At 41.3% G+C, this 25,302-nt stretch overlaps 1 protein-coding gene across 3 annotated transcripts in view; it reads right to left on the bottom strand.

The window, feature by feature from the left end:
- The window catches only part of nkain4 (sodium/potassium transporting ATPase interacting 4), a 44,107-nt gene extending 19,431 nt beyond the window's left edge, over nucleotides 1-24,676 (bottom strand). Inside the window, exons 1-3 of one of the 3 annotated variants that reach the window (XR_003463856.1) lie at nucleotides 24,342-24,676; nucleotides 8,242-8,379; nucleotides 6,917-6,997 (exon numbers count right to left, since the gene is read on the bottom strand). Coding sequence is in view for 2 of the 3 variants with exons in the window: in XM_010751534.3 (XP_010749836.1) it covers nucleotides 6,917-6,997; nucleotides 8,242-8,379; nucleotides 24,342-24,395 (273 nt within the window). In the remaining variant the exon portion in view is untranslated. The remainder of the gene's footprint in view (nucleotides 1-6,916; nucleotides 6,998-8,241; nucleotides 8,380-24,341) is intronic. The other 2 variants (XM_010751534.3, XM_010751519.3) reach the window with 2 other exon arrangements.
- Between the last annotated feature and the right edge of the window lie 626 nt (nucleotides 24,677-25,302).

Below are 25,302 nucleotides of genomic sequence, written 5' to 3'. Positions count from 1 at the left end.
CCACCCGGATAACACTCTTTTCTCTCTGCTACGATCAAGAAGAAGGTATCAGATACACCAGACCAGTTCTGAGAGGCTCAAGGAGAGCTTCTACCCTCAGGCCAGTAGGATCCTAAATGAGGACCTAGGACTTACTGCTATTATTAAATGTTGTGTGTTATTATTGCCATTGTCGTTATTATACTATTATTATTACTACCTATTAACTATTACTATTAATACTTCAGTTCTATTAAGAATGTATAGCAGGAGGAGCCCACATAAATACATTTAACTATACTTTTTCTTTTATGATTATATGTGACAAATAAATTAAACTGGGAATGTAATTAGTTGTTTTTTTTCTCCAGGTATTTGGTCGTAAACCAAAGGGCTGGACAAATTAAAACTCCGACCTGATAGTGCTGCTAGAGGGAAAGCAGGAAGAGGTCATTAGGATTAATCCTCTGGGTACCATGAATGTCCGTACAAAGTTTCATGACAATCCATCCAATAGCTGTTGAGATATTTCAGTCTGGATCAAAGTGATCTGGTCGATATTGGTATCCCTAGAGCCATGCCTCTAAGTTGGCTGAATCACATTTTATTATTTTATCTAGACAGGTTTGATTTTAGATTTATACACCCAGTTTTTGAGATTTCTGCTGTCACCCCTATACAGGTGAATACAATTCTGTTTGTATGCCTTAAAGTGTCGGAAAGTTACACACATCAGTCTTTCTAGAACCGATGTGTGTGTCTGTTTCTCAGGATAAACCACAAATCTCACAGTCAACAGTTTCCTTTGGAACTACTTTCTGGTGAATAAATATGCCCAATGAAAACAGCTGACAGTGTGTTTTGTGGTTTTCCAGAATAACAGGGACATTGTTTCAGGAAAGAGAAGTTGCTGCTGAATAGTTTCGTGACCACTAAATTAAACTTCAATCACCCTCACTGTGTTGTGGCTCTCAGAAACGGATATTCCAAAACCAGGGTGAGTTAAACCATTTTTGTTTTGACTGAATATTAATGAGACATACGGCATGCCTAAATACATAGGTTACGAGTAAATGAATTCATTCAGAGCCTACAGACTTGCTTTCTGAAAGGAAAGTTTTTAAACTTTCAGATCAAGCATTTTATACATGTAGCTCTTGTACACTCTGGTGATGTTCAATTTGCACACAGCCATATGAGGCCACACATACAGACGCTCACACCAATCAATACCCCAATACAGCAATCTAACCCTGCATCTGCCCCTCGGTGACAAGACATGCATTATTAACAGAGCCAAGTGCTGTCAGAAAACATCTCTGATGCCTATCCACCCCCACTCACACTGACATGTAGACATCATCAACAAATTACTGATAGTAACAACTTTCAACAACACATTTCTGCCAATGAGAAATAGCTGCAACAGGAGTCATCAACAATATTAAAATGATGCTACCTCATGTGTTCCCTTTCTTTTTTCTCCATCATCATCTCCTGTCTCCATTTTCCTTCTCTGTCATTCTGTCATTCTCTCATACAGTCACAATAACAAGGGCGGCTGAAGGTCAATAGGTAGGATTGTGAAGACTAATGACTTGACAGATGCCATTGATTGAGCCTGCGAGCTAGGGAAACCATCTCTATCCAAGCTTTAGCCGCACTCGGCTACAGTATATCAGCAGTCGATACTCAAGAAGCTTTTGGCAACTTACTGTCAGGAGTGTTACTGTTATGCTCCCATGCACAAAGAACAAATCAATCCGTTCATATCATAGATTCAAGGTTAGACTACTGATACTGCTCAAACTATTTTCTTTAACAACAGTCAATACATATTTGGAGACAATCCTGTTACTGGAATCACTAGAGACATGAGAGCATAAAGCTAAACATTAAATGATTAGAATCTCATTTCTGTTTTATTGTTTACAGAAAAGTGAGTTTATGTTTGTGTGATCACATTGGGGAGCAAACCTGAGAGGCTAAGTGGGCATTGTAGACTCTTCTGGCTCTGATGAGAGTCTTGTATTTACTTACATTTCACAAAAGGTTTGCATGCACGATGGTTGTATATTCATTCAGGAGCTAGAGAGACTGTGTTGAGTATAGTCGCCTATATTCTCTAAAAAAAAAAAGTCTGCAGTTGCTGTGTGTGGAGTTTAAGAGAGAGGAAAGCTGGGACTGTTTTGGATTACATCCACACTGAGGCGGATTAATCTGAAAACTTCATTTGCATGTGAAAATGACATTCATATTAACATTTCAAGGTTTAATGCACCAAAACAATAAGAAAAAGGTTCAGTTAATTTGTCTTCTCCCTCTTTAAGTTAGCATTAACATAACTGTACATTTGCCTATACTCATATTGTGTTTTACTGTAGCTGAAAATACAATTATGCTGTCATCACAAAATCAAAACAAAACAAACTCACGGCTCATAAATGCTACCTGTTAACTCAGGCAAAACGGCAGAGTTTCTGGGCTGTTAAACAGAGCTGTCCTTCAAATTCGTACTTTATGTTCACAAACTTGTCCAACAAAACAAACAGAAATGTGAGAAATGTTACTGATAACACTTAGCTATACATGAAATCACAGAGACAGAAGCAGCGTAGGCTTATGTTAGCCACTCTGGAGCAGCATTGGAGTTTAATAGCATTTTATCAAGTAATATTGATTGTGTGAATCCTTTGATATCCTGAATCAGATACATTTAGATTTAGATTTTATGTTGTACTGGCTGTGAAAGTAAATCTACCCTTAGGACATTAAAATTGAAACAATTTTGGTTCACAAAAGTAAACTAAAAAATAATCTTCAGGCATCAGCTGTGAGGCCGTCCTTATGTACGACTGTGCTTTTGAGTTTAATGCATGACAACATGCTCATACCATATTTGATGGTAATACATCCAAAAGTTGTTGGCACATTTCAACTGATACCAGAATGTCAACCTCATGTTGCACTAGAGAAAAAGTCAGTGGATCACCAAATTCAGTAGGAATTGTGTGTTTTCAAAATTTCATGGCAATCCATCCAATATTTGTTGGGATTTTTTCAATTTGGACCAAACTGGCAGAGGGATGGACTGATAGACAGGCAGACAGCATTGCCATCCATCCAGCCAAACCCCTAAGGCAGTATTCAGACCAAATTAGGCATTGCAGTGAATCACTGCGAGGTGGTGTAGTGTGGGGTATGGGTGGTGTGGGCGTGTTTATTTGTGATGAACATAACTTCTATTAAACAATCAGAAAATAACTTTTTATTTCTCTGATCCACCGTCTTTGTCGCTGTTGGTGCTACCTCACTCCCATTCACTGGCGATGTCGCTTGACCACTGCTGCCTCTTTTTCTCTCTCAAACAAATGGACACAGACCAAAGGAAACTTCTTGGTGTCACTTTTTTTGCAGCATAGACTGTGAGCCAGATACAGATGTATAATCTGGGTACATGAGATAAACCAAGCTACATCACAACTGGGAGAGTTTGGACCATGAACTGCACCTGGATAGTTTTTGGCTTTCTGGATCAATTTCTCCGCTGCAGGTTGCTGTTTTTTTTTTTTTGGCATACCCCGTGGCTCACACTGCTGCAGCCATTTGAATGAATGGGAACACCTGCATTCTTGCCACAGCACCAGATTTTGTTTGAATCAGAAAATCAAAAGACTAACATTCAAACAACCAGACAGATGTTTGCTATTTAGATAAGTGACTACTTGTTTTTGTGCTTTTTTTGTCTCTTACAATTTCAAAAGACAAGCAGAGGAGAAAATTATTTGATGAGAGATTAGTTAGAATCAGAGCTTAACATTGGATTTATCGGAAAAGATTTCTGAAAACCTCAGTTATTAAAATAGCGAAGGAAGGGTTTTTCAGACGGCTTCATACAGACTAGAGTCCAAAGTCTTGATGTCTGCAGTCATTGTGTGTAGAGTGTGAGAAAGAATGGCTAAAAAGAGAAGCAGTGAATGACTGTGGACTTAAAACAGAGGTGTGTGTAGAGTAGCAGGGGTCTGTCTGTCAGTCTGTCTTGCGCCGTGGGGGAGGGGATAAGGGATCAATAGGAGGTGACAGAGCATGTGGCATATGACTCCAGCAACCTGCCCCCTCACTTCAAGGGCCTTGTCACAAATACACACACATACATACAAACACAGTGTGTCTAACACACCCACCAGAACAGTCCTGTCAACATCGGTCAAGGCAAGTCAGACAGAATTAGCTGACTCTGTTTTATGATAAAATGTCTTGGGGATCTCTCTGAAAGCCATAAGCCAAGCTGGGTCGTGCATGTGTGCATGAGGTGTGGGTGGGTGGGTGTGTGTGCGCTCCATTAGCCAGCTCTCCTCCTGGCCACCATATGCAGAGCTGGGAGCCCAGGCTGGCTCCATCTGTCGGGTTAATGCCCAGCCTCAGCCCCAAGCAGCTGGCCCCTACAAGCCTCATTATTCTAGAAGGAACCATGCAGGAAGACACACACACACACACACACACACACGATGGAGCCAAGGTCTATCACACAATGACAAAGTCGCCGGAGCTTGGGAAGGTGTTTCTGAGATTCATTTTGGCTGTCTGAACCGGTTTGAGATGACTGTTGCCTACATGAATTCATTACTCTGAATGGTCAGGCAGGCAACTGGGCAAGACACACGTCAATAGCTAGAAGAGAAGAGGAGAGAAGAGAAGAGAAGAGAAGAGAAGAGAAGAGAAGAGAAGAGAAGAGAAGAGAAGAGAAGAGAAGAGAAGAGAAGGCTAAAATAAAAATAGACAAGTTATGGAACTTGCAAAATATGTGGAATAAATTAAAAAAGATCAAAGGAGCAGTGAGAAGAGTAAAATAAATGGGAGACGACAAGTTGACAGGGAGAGAGAGGGCGGATAAATTACAAGGTTGTGTAAATTTAAGTGTACATACAAATTTAAGAGAGTCTATGTATGTGCATAGTGGTTTGGGAGGAGGATTTTTTTTCCAGATTATTTACTTATTAAATTGTGAACTTGAACTCAACAACAGGTCAGCAGAGACGAAGATAAAAAAAAAACATTTCGTTTCATGCACTGATCAGTTTTGACAATGGATTGATTGAGCTAAAGTCTGTGACTGCAAAACATCCCTATTTTGCATTCATAACATTTCTTTTAGACTAGCGGAAAGAAAGAAAGAAAAAAAACAGATTTAGTAGGTTTAAATTACTTCACTTTGTCCATTTGCATCTGGAGACTTCTGAATAAATAAAAGTTGGTATTTAATAATACTTTATGTGGTAGTTAAAACATAAATTTATGTGATACATGAAACTTTGTATGAACATGAACATAAAATTTTAGAAAAAAAATGTAATCCAAAAATAATGTAAGTAATTAGCTGGGGAGGTTTAATGGTGATAATTAGTTAAAATATTTACCCTATTCACGTCTCGTAGTAGTGATAGAAGATTCTTCAAGGCCATATTATACATCTCTGTTGATGTGTTGCAGTTCTGGTGGATGTGGTGCAGATTCCTAAAGCTTAGCGAGTGATCTATAGCTTGGTGAGATCATATTTGATGTCATGCATTCTTTATAGACTGCAAGTAATTCTGTTTGCTTGGGCAGTGTTTCCTGTTCACACCAGGGCATTCAGGCTTGACATAGGATAACATGCACTGCTAGCAGGTACTTTTTGCCTGTTATAGCCAATAATATTCAGCACTGATAAAGCTTAAGAATGCTCCAATATACTTTTAGATTTTACAAGGAGCAGCTATGACTGGTGTGATAAAGAAAACATTGGCAAAAGGTCGGAATTAAAGCTGAATCATTTTCAGGAGAAAAAATAAATAAATCAGACTTGAGTCTTTTTCCTGGCAAAGATGAGACTGATCAGTTTTCTTCCAGAGAATTATCGCTGCCTTCATCTCTCCCTGTCCTGCTGGAACCGTTCTCTCATTCATTATGAAAGGAGAAAGTTTGCACTGGAAAATGCTTTGCTATAAATTACAAAGGGTATGTTTGTCTAGTATTACTGAGAACGTTGCCTTTTTTCAACCTAATATCACCAAACACTACCAGCATCAGAGTCATACAAAATACAGTGTTTTGCAATGTCCATGCAGTGTGTGTAGCCACCATTAAAGTAAAAACTCATAAGGAGGTGTCCTGTAATACAAAAATAACGAAAAGAAAGAATACAGTCCCAGTGTGAACCTGGGTTCAAGTCAGACATTTTTTAAGAGTTTGACACATGGTTGTCTGTTTTACCCCTAGGAGCTAACTTTACTTTCAGCAAGTAGCAACTATAGCAAGTGTTGTTGCTTTGGAAATGTGCAGGTTAATACTTCTTGTTAACTTATTTAGAATAGTGTTAACCAGTTTGAAGTGTCCCCTTATAGACTAATCTTCGGCTGATTTATGTTTATATTTATGTGCTCTCTAGCGATGGTGCCATTACTGCGGTGGCAAAGTCAAATCAAACACATTTTCACTGTCAGCAGTCACCTCCTCTGAAAGATTAAGTTCAGAAATGTAGTGTGAAATTAGTTATGACACAGGCTTAAGGAAAAAAATCTTATATTTCTTCACAAAAGCATTTAAAAAAGTGAAATACTTTACATATATTACAGTGTTATTGCAAGGATTTAAAAGTGAGATTCTGCCCTCAACTTCAATTTATCTTGAGGCTTTTAAAAGAACACCTGCCAGCCAGTCTGAGAAAAGTATTTTCTGCGGCCAAGTGTATGTCAGCTATGACGAGGTTTTCAGCATGCCTGAAAACACACCTACAGTGCAGGTGGCGCAACACTTGGACACAGAAATATCATTCAGGCTTCACTCCCCCACAAACCATGACCTTAGAGAGAAAAGAACATTCATCATCCGTCTCGGCTGATGGATGAGTGACGAAAGGTTTGGCAAAAGCAGCAGACTGAAATTTTGAAAGTCTCACCTTGGACAGGCCTCCTACATCCAGGTAGAAACAGATGATGAAGACGTTCCAGGCTACCCACAGAGCGGCCCATACTGTATACTGTGGGGAAAAGACACAGACAGATTAGCTCCATGGAAACTAAATGAACTGAACATAACAGGGTATCACAGCTATGGAATAAAATGTCAGGGTAAATGAATGGGCTCCTGAGCACATATGCATTACTACACATGCCACACAATATATATATATACACACACACACACACACACACACACACACACACACACACACACACACACACACACATGAATTTGTATGAAAGACCTCACTTATTTAAAAAAAAATGTGCCAGTAAGTTCAGCAAGTCTATTTAAGCCCTGAGGGAGTTGCAGGTTGTTAAACAGACAAGGCTGAATTAAGTTCACGACTCCAACCATTTATAAAATTGTACAGTCAGGCCGCCAACTATTGACAGACTTGGACAGGTATTCACTGACAGAGAGAGAGTCATTATTGTGAATGTTGTGAAACCTTGTGACTCACGATGAAATTAGTGTTTAAAATGTCAAAAGGCGTCAGAGGAAGAGCGTAGGGCAAAACAGCACCTTCGTAAAAACATACATGTTGAATCATGAAACTCCTGAGCTTGCTTTCTCTCCCATTTTTCCACTTAACATGAGACAATGGGTCTACTTTCCCTCCAGTCCTTCCTCTCCTCCCTTCAATTCCCGCTTCCTCTGTTTCTTCACCTTATCCTGTGTGGCTGCGTTTTCTCCTCCCCGTCTCTCTTTATTTACTCGTTTATACTCTATCTCTTTGTCGCTTCCCCCAATTCTTTCCTGTCATTGCCATCTGTGCTTCCTCTACAGCTGCTCAACAATAGTCTTTAAATGCCTCAGATGATTTAAAAAAAATAAAATAAATGAAGTGCATAAAAGCATATTCATGGTGCTTCATAACGGCACTTTCTAACAAAAGGAATCAGGAAACACAAGCTTCGCAACGTGTTTCAAAGAATGACCTTCTCTGTCCAGAAACTCAACGGTGAGTATAAATCTGATGAGCTCCTTAGTTGCCACCCCAACACCCCCCACCCCCTTTAATTAGTCCTAATTACCATGGGATTAGAGTGATTTAAGGGTGTTGCACAATGCTCAAGAGAGTGCAGCACACTTTGCAATTAGAGAGGAAAGGCAACAAAACGTCTGATCAGATTCACAGGCAAAGGACTAATGCAAAGTGATGTGACGCTGCTTAACAAAAAACGTGAGGAAGAGGATTATGTGACAGGCTGTACAGAGTTTCATGTAAACTGCTAGTCTTCAGTTATGTGTACTCACCACCACGATGTAGCGCGGCCTGTACTGGATGGTGCCAAAGAGGCCGAGGATGACAATTATGATGTGGAAGAAGTTGGCAAGGATTGGGGCCCACTGGTAACCCAGGAAGTCAAAGACTTGTCTCTCTAAAGCCAGCACCTAAAGAACAAGAGACAAATGTTATTAGGTTGACATGTCCTGGAAGCAAACTACCTCCCCTGCTGTGATAGTGAACTGTGAAGAACGTTCTGGGGTTGCCAAATCTACAGTCCATAAAACGGCCCTAGAAAAATGTCAAACTAGGCAACTTGTGTACCGATCATAGTTTATTAAAGACAATATACTTTCACCTCACAGCAATTGGCCAACAATCCTATATTGAGCGAGTCGACATGAACAGCTTGAGTGTTCAGCCTCCAACTGTGAGTAGCGCCCAGAGGTGAAGAGTGGAAGTTTTATAAAATAAACAGTGACAGATTTATCGATTCAAACCCCGCTGAGATATAGAGAAGCTCACCATTTCCAACCTTCCTGCCAATGGCCTCTAGGAATGAGAATTCTCTGGGAACTTTATGGGAGGCGAGGGCCTTCCTTAATAATACCACTGCAGTGAGCTTAGGCGCTTATTAAAACATTTGCTCGTAAACGTGTATACATGGCACATGGACACATACACACAAGCAAAGTTAAACCCTCTACAATGAAGAAAGGGATTCCACAGTTTTCACCCTTTCCACTCCTATGTTACCAGTGACTTAAGGCCAAGTCTTTGTACATAAAGAAGATAGATTCATGATGTCCTTTCGTTCCATGCTCGATATTCCCTTCCCCCTACCTGAGCTCTTTGCATGCAACATTTTGTGCAACAGCAAAAAAAACAAAAAAAAAAACAAAACCAAGCAATTTGAATCTTTAAGACTGTGAGTCCCTATTTGCATCAACTCAATTAGCATGCCATTTGGGGGAAAAAACAGGGGGGACCCATGCGAACCATTTAATTAGAATTTCATTGCCAATCCAATTCCATTTCATTCCCAGAGTGTGTGTGTGTGTGTGTGTGTGTGTGTGTGTACGTCTCAAGCAACGATGTGTTTCGCTGTGTGTCGACATGTCATTTCCAGCCAAGCGCTTGAAGATGGATGAGGGAAGGAGGAATCTCGTCTCTGCCGCAGTGATAGAAACGCACCACAGAGCACATTCACGCAAACACACACACACACACACACACACACACTCGGGTACACAGTCGTGGCTGCTCTTCTTAATGTAATGGAAATGTTACCAGTAACCCAATGAGACATTGTGACAGGCAGGGGAGGGAGGTGATCAAATACTGAGTGATAATTAAAAATGAACACATCTTCGCAAAAAAGGAGCGAAGGCAATGACTCCGCAGACAGGGTGTGTGTGGGGTGAGGTGAGTGAACTGTGATCTGCACCAAGCATTATCATACCAATGTCAGGGAATAGCTCAGAAATCCAAAGATAAGCACTTGCACTCTACTGGACGGAGGACAGAAATTGAGATGGATGGGGAGAATAATATAAAAAAAGATGGCAAAAAAACAGATAAATCAGAAATGGGAGATAATGCAGAGAAAAATCACAAATGACATATGCTAACGTAGAACGACCCCTCCCCACCAACACACACACACACACACACACACACGCACACACACGCACACACACGACACACACACACACACACACACACACACACACACCCCACCACACCCCACCACACCCTTAATAACCTCTGTCTATCCTCCTGAAGGAAATGAATAAAGTCAAAGGAGTCGTACATCTTCTGGTCTGCTCTGGTTCATGGTTAAAGAATTCAATAAAACCCATACAGGAGGACGTCAGCAAAGATGAGGTGAGGCTAAGCCGCAGTTAAACCGGTTAGGCAGCTTACAGGACAGACCCTCATGAATTGTCTGGGCATTTTATGAAGACATAAGAAATAAGGTGTAATGTTAATGAGAAGCAAGCCTGATGTCCTGATCAAATCGAATCCAAAAGGACAAATTTGTGAGAAACGCAATTTCACACCTGATGAATGAAATTAACAAGCATATCTTCAACCGATTAGAGGTGGGCAAACATCTGTGACCTGAACACATAAGGACAACCAAAGAACTAAAGCTGCAACTGTTCAGTTTATTCAGCATTTGAGCAAAAAGCGAACTGATGAACTGACAAAGAAAGACTAAACTTTGGAAAAAACCCATCCCCCCACGCCTTTCCACTGTCAGATTGGAAGGGCTATGTCCAACAATTTATGTAAGTTTCTTACAAACTGACAATCCTAATATTCACAGTCATTTCATGCAATAATTGACCAGCTATGCAGAAGTGAGAAATGGAGTTTGATTTTTTCCTGACTTAACAGATCTATCATTCATATTTCAGACATACAACTGACTGCAAGACTGTGAATGTCTATCAGGGGGGGCCGTCTGAAAATGGGCACCATTATCGACATATCAGAACGATTTCTCTCTATAAAAAGGACAGACTTTTCCCCCTACCTTTCAGTGTGGTCACTTAGAACAGCCATAAACACATTTGCCTTTTGTTATACAAACTGATTATTATTTTTCAAGTGTCTGCCTTCACCCACAGTCTGCCCCTGCTCATCAAAAATGGCAACCTTGCCCACAGTCAATCATGTCAACATAGTTACGTTTTTTTTAGTCGAGATCTGTTAAAAATTGTAGCTCCTCTCTGAAAACCAAATTAATAATTTCGAAAAAGAAAAATTGTAGCTCTCCCACACAATATCAGAGAGAAGATAGGGAGTTCATCTTGCAGAGCTCTCCGAATGTCCTCTGGTAATCCTGATGGGGGAAAAAAGCCAGATCCAAAGACTACAAAATCTGTTAAACAGCTTTTATTCTATTTGAATGAATGAATGCAAATAGCCTTGAGGTTTTATCTGGGTGTACTTGGTACTAAAAGAAAGAAGACATTTTAATTTGGGGGGGAAGCTCATTTACAGACTTTCTGCACCTAATCGGCAAAATAACAGTTGATTAAAGTATGTAGGTTAACTGTAAAATATCTTTGGCATGACTGTAAACTGAATTTGTGTGTTTTTAATTACACATTTGAGGTTTAACATGACAAATTGCTCACTATTATTAAACATTCATAGGAACGTACACTATGCCCTCTGCACACATGCATTCCTACATGGATCACTGCTCCACTACAGGCTAGCAGTTGTGTTAATGAGCACGAACCTTCATCAATCCGACACACATACTTTAGATCCCTAGATGGTCTTATTACACACAGCTATGGACCCTTTCCCTGAAATATTTCCAGCCGTCATTGAATTAAAGAAATGTATGGGCATGAGGGACGTGCGTGCATGTGTATTCTCTCCTCTGAGATGCTGTAGTAAGCCTATCACGTTCGCTGCTAACTCAATAATCCGCCAAGATGACAACAATCAATCAAGAATAGAAAGGTCTCTGCCCACCCAGACACACATGCACTCACACACTCACACACACACACAATCACACAAACCCATATGGCACAATTAGCCCACAATTCATAGGAAGCAGGTTACTGGAGAGTGGGGTAGAATTTGATCAAAAGATACCAACGCTCTTCCAGGAATAGAGAGCCGGCTACATAACGACCCGTAAAAGCCTCCCACCGACCTCATGCTAGCACAAATGACTCCCTCTAGGGTGACGGAATCTCTTAGTGTGTATCTTGGTTTTGGGTGTGTATATGTGGAGAAGCATGTTGCCCACACATACCACTCCTCCCACCATAAATACTAAGCAATTAGGGGGTGGGTACGACAGCAGGATGCAACAAGCCCCTCTCTCACCTCCACCACTGCCCATACTTTGTTTACCCCATCCTTCTTTCTTTTCACTTGAGTTGTTTCGTTCTCTTCGAACCATCAACTATTATCTCCTTCAGTCACGTAAGGGTTATTAACAAGGATCGTAGACCTCAATCCTGTTGTTTCAGTTACCTTGTGTATATTCTCTAAGTTTCAAAAGGGAGGGAGCACAAACAGAGCCATGAACACACAAGTGGACACAGACTTACTTCCTTTCCCAAAACATTTCAGTGATCACCACTTTCTTCGACGTGAAGAAAACGAAAGAGAACTAAGCTACGCATGAAAGAGGGATGAGATGATCAGAGCAAATGCATCTGAGAGGAAAGAAAATCGTTTGATCCGCATCATTTGATAGCTAATTAAGATGAGCGTGCGTGCTCAAGATAAGTGGCTGAAATGCATGCTTTGACTATGGATCCAACTGGGATTTCAAACAGAAACCAAAACATATGGCAGGGTGGCTTGACGGTTCTCTATGATTATTATCTCAACTGTGCTGTCACAGTTGAGTTATATGTAGGACAAACTTCTGATGAGGTGTTAGGTGTGAAAGGAAGAGACGATTTGACAACGCCCCCCAGCGCGTGAGTACGGAGGTGACTGGTGACCCTCTCATTTTCACCTTAGCCTCCGGATACTATAAATCACATCATTGTTTCTCTTTCTGCGTGTGCCCTCTGTGCAATGTCCTCTGATAACATGTTACTGAATGTGTCATCAGTATCTGTGGCTTTGAAAAGCAGGTCTGTGTGTGTGTCTGTCTGTGTGTGTGTGTGTGTGTGTGCGAGCCCATTCTGTATGACTTGAGGCTGCATGAGTCAGTTGCTTCTATGTCCAGGCATATAACTCTGACTCACACCCAGTCAGGCAGAAGGATGACATTGAGGAGTGGCAGATGTGAGGGGTAAATTACAGAGAAATCCTACTATCATATTATCTGCTTTTTTTTTTTTTTCAATGGTTTTCGCTAATGGCTTGTTTTTAGTTAGATATACAAATGCACATTAGCCAATGAGCCCAAGCCTGATAAAACAATCCAATTCAGAGGGGAGATTTGTATGCAATATCCAAATTGTTACAGTTGTGTTTTATATGTGTTTTGCACTCCAGACTGGCAGACTACTTTACTGCATGTTGGGAGTCACTAGTAGTGACATGTTAAAACAGCCAACCAGGCCTCTGATTCATGACTTTTCTCTTTTACTGTCTTTCTCTTCATATAGTTTTGACATATAACAGCTGTTTTGATTCACCCCACGAATATGGAAATTATTTAGAAGTTGCATGAGTGCTCACATAGCCCTGTAAATCAGTGGTTCCAAATTTGGCTGTTGAGACCCCCCTCCGAGGGGAACACAACACTTCTGATATGAGTGGAGAGATGGTAAACAGGATAGAAAATCAGAAAAACATCTCTGCTACACGAAATCTGGTTCATTTTTTTTAAAACTTTGTTCTTCTTCTAAACATTTTTCTTAAAAAAATAAATATACAGGGCTTTAAACACCAAACACCAGACCAGTGTGTTAGGCTTCGAGGCATGTGGCCTCATTCCTATCTCTAACTAGAGTCAATGTTTAGTTAATCCATACTGGACTACCGTATAAACATGGATGGTGGACTCTATTGAAGAGGATCCACCACATCTGTCGATATAAAAGGCTCAGTCAATGGTAACAAAATCATAAAAATGTATATTTTCAGGTGATTATACACTAATGCAAACATAATTATGCATATTATATTCTATTTCTGCCATATCCTGTAAATAGAGCCCCTTAAATCTTACACACTGGACTTTTAAGATAAAGCAGAGGAGGAAATTAGGTATTCACAGGTTCACTCTGTTCAAAAGGAACCAAGACCTGACCTGGGTTCAGAGTCAGACAGGGTCCAAATTATACTTAATCAGGTCACTTAGGGTTTACGGTCATGGCTCTGAGGTCTGTGTGGCAATATGTCTAATACTAGAGTGGACCTAAATGTATCCAAGCATACTCAGTATCAGCTCTGATCACATGGTACATCAATAATGGATATTAAAATCGGTCATAATGTTGTTGTTTTTGTATATCCATCAACCAATTGGCTACAGAATGTTTGTGTTGTCAGTGCAAGACAGAAAAATACTTTAATTTTTAATTAGAAAAAAATTAGATGAAATTAGATGCATATAACCAGTTATTTTCAGATTGTATTTTGGGGTTTTTGAGGGGTCACGCATGTAGACAGCTTCATTTAACTGAGTCACCAGTCAAAAAGATTGGGAGCCACAGTTGCGTGAGTGCTTGCATAAGCCTGTAAATCAGTGGTTCCAAATTTAGCTGTTGAGATCCCCCCAGGGGAACGCAACACTTTTCTCTCTTCAGTGGAGAGATAGTTAACAGGATAGAAAATCCAAAAAACATCTCTGCTACACAAATCTGGTTAATTCTTTATGCTTTCTTTATATATTTTTCTTATGAATTAATAAGTATACCACTGCAGTGTGTAGGGTTTAGAGGCACTTCACTGTGTAGTTGTTGATTGCAACCTCCCGTTTGCTATTGGATTAAACAATAAGGTAAAGTTTCAGGCCTACAAACATACTCATAGAACAGTTATTACTATTACTATTAAATCAAAACAACTGTTCTATTCCAGATCTAAATAAAGACAAAGGCAGACAAAGAGACGAGCCATAAATCAGAGGCTGGCAGATTTTATTTTATTTTTTTAATGCACCTTGTTTTGCCCTGGCTTGTCTTTACTGTGACTCCCAGCAGGCAGTAAAGTACTTCTCAAAAACTTTCCCCAATCCAATTTTTCACCTCTCGCCTGGGTAAAGTCATTATACTCTGGTGCCTGCCTGGTCCTTGTGTAACTAATGGTGCCAATCACAGTATGTGTGTGACGGCGGGTGTGTGTGTGTGTGGCTTTCAATGGGTACATGGAGGGTTGGATAGATAGATAGCCCTTGGTGGTGCCTGGTCTAGCAGAGTTGAGACAGGGATTAAGAGGTAGGGTGCCTTTATAAGCCACTTTCTTCTTCGCTGTTTGAAATATGGTCTGCACAGTAAAACACAGCGGCTAGTCCCTTTGTACTTCACTAAGTGCTACTTGTTTTAGGCAGTGGTGCTAAACAGACACTGAGTGAAGTGCACACTGCAGCGCTGTTTTTTTGGGGTTTTTTTTTTAAAGTGCCTATTGAAAGCTTATGAATGAAAGAGCTCTTTATTTAACATGAAATACGTTAAACTTCCAGTGCTCTTAGTGCTAATAACATGCTAATCTCTCAGTGCTATTGGGAACACACAAATCTGTCCCACTGAAAGAAACACGATGAAAGCCAGTGCTTTGATATTGACTTTGCTTTTCCCCCTTTGGACGCTGCAAACTACATGAAACTTTTCACTTCCGTGGGGTGTTGTGTCGTAATGTTCTCTTTGTTATTGTGGCTCACTTTAAGATTAAGTTAACATCTTCTGGAGTCCACATTTGTTTTCAGTTCAGGTCAATATAGGCGAGTTTAGTTCATTTGAGCTTTATCAGCAGTTGAATGAAGCTCACTTCTCTCTATATAGCTCATGTTCAGACCAATTGAAACACTATGCTCTGTGTGGGTGTGTCGGTCACTTGTTAGTGGGTGAAGTTGTCCCAATCTAAGACACATTGATTTCTTTTCTGTCTCTCCATCTGATACCCAGTTTCCCAACAAGAGAGAAGCTAAAATACAGTCAAATCAATACTTTAAGTACAAAATGAGTTCCCCAACATATGACTGCCTGCATTACAGTTTTATACTGCAGTGTGTGAAGATTACATCCACTTTAAGAGGGAAAGAAAACGAGTCGATTTTAGTTTATATCACTCACAGCCTTTTCCACAGAGGACGTGACGCAGTAGGAGAAGCACAGGTGTCTGTAATTAAATGAACAATGGTTGATTCCCTTTTAGCTGCTTCAGTTTTCAGGCTCCTTGTATAGTTCACGTTGGTTCGCTGTCGCAGCTTACTGCGGAATCTGAATAGATCAGAGTCGTCATCAGTGTCATTAGTAACAGCTGCGCTTTACACAGTATGACGAGTCAAACTGTCTGCTGAGTGACAAAATATTTGATGAGAGTTGCACAGTTGTAATACTGTATATTTCATTAAAAAAAAAGAAGCAGTTTGTGTAGTAAGTATGATTCCCACTGCATGTCTAACTAGATCAATAAGACAAGTAAGGCTTGCTTATGTTAACAGTGTTGAAGCTCTGAAAGAATAATGAATACATGTGTGAAAAAGCGTTCCACAAATTCGACGGAAAGGAAACATTAGGTCTTGTGTTTGTTTGTTAGTCATGGCTAATCATTAGCTCAAGGAAACATACCATTTCTAACAGCTAACCTGTCCCACAAAACTGCTTTAATACTCACTTTCTCAATGACAGCACAAAACTGACTACACATAATTTTAAGGACTTCAGTACAAAAATCAACACGCTGACTTGATGATGAGGCAACGTTCACCGAGATATGACCCAAATTCCTACACTGACAGCAAACTTCCTTCCTCACACGGCTGGTATCTCTTGTAAAACGCTTATCTCTCGCTCGCTCACTTTTCCTGCCTTTATCTGTCTTCCTCCACTTTGCTGTCAGCCAACGTTTCTTTTAAGTTTATCTGCAAAGGTGGCAGCAATGTTCGGATTATTACAGGCTAATTCAGACTTTGCTGCATCAACTTGAAGAGGAATGCAGCAGCACTGGTTGTTGTGATTTCAGTCTCGACCCAAGGGATTAATGTTGCTTGTGAGGTTTGGTCTCCTTTTCTTGTGGTTCCAATTTTGTTGTTTGTTGTGTGGGTGTCATATGGAAAATGAAAGATGAGACAGCAGACACATAGATACTTTGATTTCTCAGAGGAGCTCACAGAAGAAAAGCAGGACAAAAACAGCGTTGGATAAAACCCAAACACACCAACAATGGATAGGATGGAAGGGGAGGTGATGAAATGAGAGCACCTTAAACCAACAAATCCCCTCACCCTTTTTACCTCCCCATGCCCCAGATCTAACAAAAACTGTTTGGGTTTCGCCCCAATTAACAAGTCGGCATTTTAGCTGCGACAAGAGAAAATTCTCATCAAGTACACGCAGTCGAGAACAGCAAACAGCTGTCAGCAGTTTGTACCCTCCAGCTCTACTCTCCATAATTGAGTCAGTAATGTTGCTCTTTTCATCATAATACCATCACTCTTAATCGTTCATCCACCAGTAGAGGAAGTTATGCTGTGTGCATCCCCCACGTCCAACTGCTGATGTTGTTGATCACACAACAACAACAATTAGAACAAGTCATCAGCCACTTGTAAAACAAGACTGAATGCCCAAAACAGTAGGAGGATTTGAGTGAGATGAATATGCTTTGCAGCCATTCAACTGAATGCGATCTGTCAAGATAGTCATCCCAGCTGTGGTGCTCCCAAAGCAATTTATTCGATGCCACACTATAACAAATGACACCACTGGAACCGTTGGAATGGAAAGAGAGAAATGGGCTTGCAAATAGTTCTACTTTTATCTCCATTATAGCTTAATATTGCACTGTCACTGATGTGGAACACACACACAGACACACTCACACAAGCGTCAGTATGGATGCGTACACACACACACACACACACACACACACACATACATACATACATACATACACACACACACACACACACGCACACACACACACACACACACACACACACACACACATTTGCCTGCCCAAGGTTTTCGCTATGACCACATAATTAATGGTCTGTTAAATTGAAGACATTAAAATGGCGAACAGTTGTAAAAGGGGCCACCAGGGACAAAGAGGGGATGGTTTTTTCAAGACATTATTATAAACCAACATACACACAGCAAGGGCAGTGGCTCCAAACTCTGAGGAAGGTCGAGAAACAAGAGGAAGGTCAGAACCTCTTCTCGATTAGCATATAATGTGGCTGGTGCAATCTGTGTTGAACAAGCAACCCCAGACAAAATAGAAAATAAGCACATTTCGGATAAAGTCGGTCCCGGGCAAACCACTCGGCTGTGTCTGACTGGTTGCTATGTTGCATTTTGGGTGGGTCGTTTTTGTGGTGAGGTTAAAGGCTATATATGTAAGTTGAGCTATCTTTAGAGTGACAGTTGTCCTGGAAGCAGGATGTGTACTGAGCCCCGTCTTCTATGCAGCGCAACCCCCCCGCGGGACCAGCACTCGTCTCTCTCTCCTCAGCACGCTAACTCAGATTTGCATCATACATTCCCATGTCTCCTTTTGACAGGTTGGTTTTTATTTCCTGCAGGCTCTTCAGCATCTTATTGTATACATAAAGGTTTCCGTGGTAACCGTGTGCCAGAAAGAGAGAGGAAGATGGAAAGAAAACGAAAGAGAGGGGAAAAAGGAGAGCCAAACATAGAGATCTCGGGTCCCTAGGGTCATGCTCATAATTGGCCTAGAATGAGAGGTCGAACCACCACCCATCCCCCCGCCCCCCTTTCTCCCTCCACTTCTCTCCACCTTTCTATCTGCATCTCCCCTAAATCTCCAGTGGCTCTGGCCCTGCTGATAAATCAGATGGTAATCAATAATTCAAACATATTCACGGCAAGAGGAGAAAGTGGGGAAGAGCATGGAGCGGGACTAAAAAAACATAAAAAATAGGGGAGGAATATAACACAAAGTCTTGTTGTGTTTTAACAAAGGATACATGTTAGGGGCGGAGCATGAATACCCAAATACATATTCAAGCAGTGCTTCTCATCCCTGAGTACCCAGGTTGCATTAGATTCAGGTGAGATGATGACACACTGGAGGAAGCTCCAAAAAATGTCTGAGGTATGAGTGTGAATTTATTATGCAGTCACCTTGCCTCATGACCGACAACACACACACACACACACATTTTCTCAAACACTGTATGCTGCTGTTTAATCAACTTTTCTTTTTTTTTTTTGATGGGGCTGATACTTGCAGCTAAGGCCAGGCAGGGCCTGCCAGTGTTCGCTCTTCTGTGGATGAGGGCTATTCAGGCATCGCAATCAACACAGCCTGGGTCAAGACCACAATCAGCACTGAACACCAGGGGTCTATTTGATAGCACAAGCATAGCCCTCACACACACACACACACACACACACACACACACACACACACATCAACTCTACCTAATTAAGGCGACCTGCATGGCCTTGAAAATGAAAAGGATAAGGACCCAGAGACAATAAAAAACAGGATTAAGACTTTAATTTCTTAAATCACAAGATCCTCTGGATCTTCTGTGGCCCACAATCAAATAGTGTTAGAGCCTTCTGCCCTCCATCTCCCACTTTCATAACATCTCTGGAAAGAAAAAAGGGAGGCAAACTGATACATGGCCATGAAAAGAACTGGAAAATATGTACTTTCATTTTAGATTGGATGATTTTTTAACTCAACAAATGATCTTAAAAGCAATGTTTTACAGAAGCTTGTAATCAGTGGTCATGTCATTTGAAATGTTAATCTATATAATGTATAATGAATTCATCTAACTAGGTCCTAATGACTAGTAACAGAATTCCTATCAATAACCACAAACTTCTAAATTAAAAGCTGCTGAAACATTTCAGCCAGCAGACTGCAGGCTGCTGAGACGGTGCCTTGGGGACTTGGCGTAATATATATGGCTTCCAGTCTAGGACATAAGTGTGCTTGCATCAATCCAACATCGATGTCATTGCTTTTATTCTCTTTATATGCTTATTATTTATTGACCTGCCCCTGTTGCAGTAAATGTAGGCTTGGTAAACTAAGATAAATAAAAAGCTGTGCTAATTGGATAATCACAATAATGAAGTGCATTACGCTACATATATGAGCTGTGTTTAATTCCCAGAGGAGAACAGCTTCATAAGGCATCACAATCATTAGCAACTTCAGTTGCTCTGAATGCTCTTAGATGTTTTTTTGGACATGGAGGCCTATGAAGCTAGTTTGAGCTAAAACTTGGTGTCATGGTATCTATCAATGCTCACTGAGTTCCAGATAATTGACTATGGATCGCCTTAGGCTGCAGTCAACCCTACGAGCCCCAGTCCACATCTGATGAATACAGTCATCATCATGTATAATCTGACAACCCTAAACACATACTAATTTGTATCTGCATGGGTAACTCAGATAGGGATGCTACCTTATTGTACCATCTGTACAAGCCAAAGCAAGTAGTAAAAAAATGTGTTTCTGCTCACAATGATATGAATCAGAGTCCAGGGAGAACTTAATAGCAGGCCCAGAGAGACAAAGATGAAGGGAAAGAAACAGTGAGATAAAAGAGCTGTGACCATCCACTCTATTCCCGCTGGCCTATCTCCTCCATCAACCTGGCAGTGCCAAGGAAATACAGTTCATTATCATTGATCACACCAGACTTCACGCTCACACAGACACTAAAGAAGTTTCACACATACACTCAACAAAACACCCACCACAAAAAGATACCCTAAACAGATGTTTGTAGCAGCTGTAACTGATAAAATTGAAATGTTCTTGCACTTGCCAGCAACGGCTTTCATATTTCACTAGTTACCAGGTTTTGATAGATCACTTCTGTTCAGAAACTGGCAAGACAGGCCAGGAATATACAACTGCAGTAACTCTCACACCCAGGTCTGCTGGCCTGATGGCATACAATGTTTTATTGCCATGCAATTTGCCCCAGCTGCAGTAATTATTCTTAATTGCAGCTGTGTGATGCATTAATATCAAATCTATGGGGCAAGACCTTGTATATGTGAGTGTCTGTCAGCCCAAGTACATGTAGTTTGGTGAGGTGGGAGATAAGAGATCTGCAACTCTAAGCTCATGAATATTCAACAGTAAATTTGAATGTTAGTGTTTCCACAGAGCAAATAAGTTAGCAGTGGAGGCAGGGGAGAGAAAAAAAAGTGGCATAAACCCTTTGTAATGTGTGAGAGATAACGTGACGCCTGCCAAGGGATAATGTCATGCCTTTAGAGATAACACTCTTCAGGAGGAGGCACTCTGTGCTCTGCTAAAACTTTCTTGGAAGCACTTTAGTTGAACTTGTTCTTCTTTCTTGAAGCCTTCACTACAAAGTTAGTATATTCTCTAGCTATGTCATCAAAGAGTAGAGGAAAAAGTGGGCAGTGTGGTGCATGATATTATGCACACACACACACACACACAGACTCAGATAAAGCTTGTGGGTAGTCTGACTGTAGTTTCTAAGGGTGTAGATGGGGTGCTTCCTCTGTGGATCACTTCAGTGAATTCACTTTGTCCTACATAGGCACAAATGAAGCCATTCACTGTGGAAACATGGACACATTTTTCCTTCTCTTTGCTTATGATCAAATAAAACCCCTTCCAGCTCTTTCCTCCATTTCTCTCATCTCGTCAGAGGCCCACAAAGCTGCACTTCCTCTCCTCATACAAAGGCTGTAATCTTTACCCAGCACTAGACCCACTAACCTATAACTCACAGTTCAGAATGCGCAGCTGCGTCTGTGGGTGTGTCTGAGTGTGAAGACGGGTGCATGAAATAGTGTCTGTGTCTCAGTGAAGCTGCATCCGTCAGTGCTGCCAGAGCAGTTATGGCCAGGCATTTTCAGGGTCAGTGTTCAGATCTGAGCTCATTACCCTTGTTCGGTGTGATTATGTCTGCGTGTGTGTGTCTGACCGTCTGCCCTTTCCCAGAACTCACCATGACCAACGAAGAGGCCTCCTTCATCAATCACCCACTGTCCATGGAGCCGCATTAACCATCTACTCCATTCAGAACAACGTCCCTCCTCATGGCCGGTCGCTGACATTCACAATATGTTTGGACCGGGTCCCATATCTGACCAATCGAAATGCTGCCACAGCAGGTCAACTTTAGGTCAACACCTCAAACAACCAAGCCGTTGAGACAAAAAAAACGAGCTTGCTTGTGTCTCGGAGTACAAACAAATCATTACACAGACAGGGCTTCCTGCCAACGCCATTCTCTAGGGCTGATCAGGGTTCTGACAACGATCCAACCCTACTGTCTGGAATAGTTAGGCTGCACAGGGAAGAGGGAACAGAGGCGTTTCGATCAATACAGGCTCATTATCTGTTGCCTTCTGTCCCAGAGAGATGAGTCCCACCGCTCGGCCTGTTGATGAGGAAAGCGCACCACAATTCAATTAGGGGATGGCCGAGATGCCAAAAGAGGTTTGATCAAAGCACTCTGCCCGGCTAATTAGCACACACAGCGGTTCACAAGGGCTATTTTTACATCTGAGGAGCAGAGTATGTTGTTTTGTTAATGGTAGTTTTACCCTGTAATGGACTGGGAATAACCTGGCTCATTGTCAATGCATAGGTTTCAGCCAGGGGGAGAGTGGGAGCCCCATGTGCTACTCCAACACATATGCACTCATGTATATTCATTCGAACACACACACACAAACACACACGCCTACAACCTGATGACCTTTTGAAAAGGTCACACAGGGTTTAATGCAACCCCTCTTTGCAGGTTAAACTCATCAGAAGTGTGCAGGTGTGTGTGTGTGTGTGTGTGTGAGTGTGTGTTCCTGTAGACAGGAAGTGTCAGGTCATCCAGAAATAGTGCCAGGGGAAAATAAAGCTGTTTCCAGAAGTCTTTGGGGACTTTTTAGGCAGCCCACTGACAGCTTTATAAACCTCTTAACAAATGGTCGACCTCCTTCTCTCTAATGAGGCAAAGAGGTCCGAAGTCTGGGAAGGGAAAACAGGTGTGTGCCTCAAGGTGAATTCATAGCTCTCTGTGTTTGTGTGAGTGTTTGTGTGCGTCATCAGAGAGCAAGACACTGATTTCAAAAAGGGAGCAATACTGAAGCTATTGTGATCTAAGCCACAGAGACACAAGCAGACTCTCTCTTTAATGTAAGAGTTCCCCATTTTTCACTATCCTGACAGATACGCAGGTGTTACCCACAAATACACACCAGCCCTCTATGAATTCTGAAGATGAAGTGGGGAAAGAGCAGCGGGATACTGAGGCCGAAGGCAGCAGGACATCATTAACATGACGGTGAGAAAGAAGTGCAACAAATGCTTGTCTTAAATGTTTTCCACCGAAAAAGCACTTGAACTTGAATCTAAATGAAACAGTGTGTACCTTCGAAAGCAGGGGCCAAAAACCTGTAACTCTGAGGGATTACTCTGAAGGGGTCTTGAGATGTTGGCTTGGGGGAAGGCAATATTATTAAATCGGGGGGGACGAGTGTTATTACTTAGAGGTATGAAACGTGGCTAATACCAACTGCCATTTCCCATCATACACTTTCATGTCTTTTGTTCTGTGTGCCATTTTTCTTTTCATTTCTATGTTATTCCAAGCATGATACAGCATATCAGAACTTTCCCATTTGACTCTTCTGTCTCTAGAAGATTTTATTGCTCCCTTTGCTGTTAATAGTGGCATTTACTCAGGGGGGCTTATGGTGTGAGCAGGCTCTGTTTTAATACCTCCATAAATAACCTTGTCACACCCTGTCAAGTAAACTCTACTGAGAGATAGTGGCAAAGGCAAGCCGGGCTGTGAGCCAATGGGAAGCATCATCTGAAACTGCACAGCCACCATCAGTAAAATGTCAAGATCACTGATCAGAAACCGACATGCTCCAATGAGCTAGGAGTTGTGGACATGTGGATCAACGCTACACAAATTCCAGAAATACATGTATTAGCAGATATTTCAAATCATGAGGCAGCAGCAACTTAGCAACAAACAGCTGATGCCTCACACAGAACTACATTATGCTGACTTAAGGTGTATTTGAGTATATATTAGGATACCATTATAATAGTCAAAATAGTTATCTCAGTACTGGCCATCAGTGTGCCACTACTTGAGGTTGTTATTGTCAAAAGGACTATCATGTAAAGAAATAAACAACACTACCTACTAATCACACACAAAATCAAACCAGAGTCATGAGCTATAACTGGAGCAAACGTTAACACTTAAATATAAAAACATGCAGACTCGTTTGTGGTGTGCGTCTGACAGCCTACTTATAGTGACTTCGAGAACTTTAAGCAATATTTCTGTTATCGGTTTTCAACATGTGCATTAAACAGACCATGCGCTATACTGGCCAGCTGAAAAACAAACACTTCATTAGTAGTTTATTATTCTAAAACAAACATTAGACTGAAGCCAATCTCTCGCACAGGTTAAAACTTGTAAAAACAACAAGTAGAGAAGAAGCGTGGCTCAACTCACCAACTGTAAAGTGCAAAGAAAGATGAGCGTGCATCGTCCGCTGCAGCAGCCCATTGTGTCAGCGGCAGAAAACGTGACTCTGAGCCGGTTAGAAAAGGACTTGGAAACGGGTCGGAGGAGCTCTCAGTGTGCCGACCAGACTCAGTTCTGATCCAAGCACCGGCGTCCCATCCTCCTCTAGTGTTCCGGTGTCTCTCTTGGTGAGCCAAACACACGCGGCAGGATCACTCCTGGCTGTTTCTGGATCTGTTTGTTTGCCTCCTCCAAGCCGGCCGGTCGCACTTGAGGTGACTGACTGGGTGGGTGGTTGCGAACCGGTGTGTAAAAGGAGGAGGAGGAGGAGGAGGAGGAGGAGGGTTGGGAGGTGGTGGTGGTGGGGTAGTGAACCGGGGGTGGGGAGGACTGGGATGTGGCTGACAGAGGGCGTAAACTGGTTTGTGGAAGCTGTGTGTGGAAAGTGTTATTTAAAAATATTTTAACAGAGCCAATCAATTTATTACCATGGTGACCGAACTGAATATGCTGATAATAAACCAATTAGAATGTTTGATAGAAATCTGAATCACACTTCATTAATAAAAGCCTATTTATTCGCGTGGAAACGTTAAAAAAAAAAAAAAAAAAATCAATGTTAGCGTCTCATATTGAGATTTCTGTGCGTGCGTCTGGGAGCGGGGGCCGGGTTAAATGGACTGCTATTGACGATGATGATGATGACGCTGATGGAGAACAGGCGCCATCTTGTGTTTATATTATGAGACACACACTGATTTTTTAATTTTTTAAAAGCACTTCACTGAATATTACAGTACAGGTTCATTATTCAAAATGGAAGACAGATGTATTCTCACTTATGTCATTTTCTTAACTTGAAATACTTAACAAGACTCTTTTTTTTTTTTCAACACAGGTCTTTGTTGTTATACTAATTAAGGTCACGTTCCGTTTATTGCAGCAGTGA

The sequence above is a fragment of the Larimichthys crocea genome, chromosome XV (assembly GCF_000972845.2).
Source record: "Larimichthys crocea isolate SSNF chromosome XV, L_crocea_2.0, whole genome shotgun sequence".
NCBI lineage: Eukaryota > Metazoa > Chordata > Actinopteri > Sciaenidae > Larimichthys > Larimichthys crocea.
The sequence above is the reverse complement of the archived record's forward strand: the minus strand, read 5'-3'. Positions and strand labels throughout refer to the sequence as shown.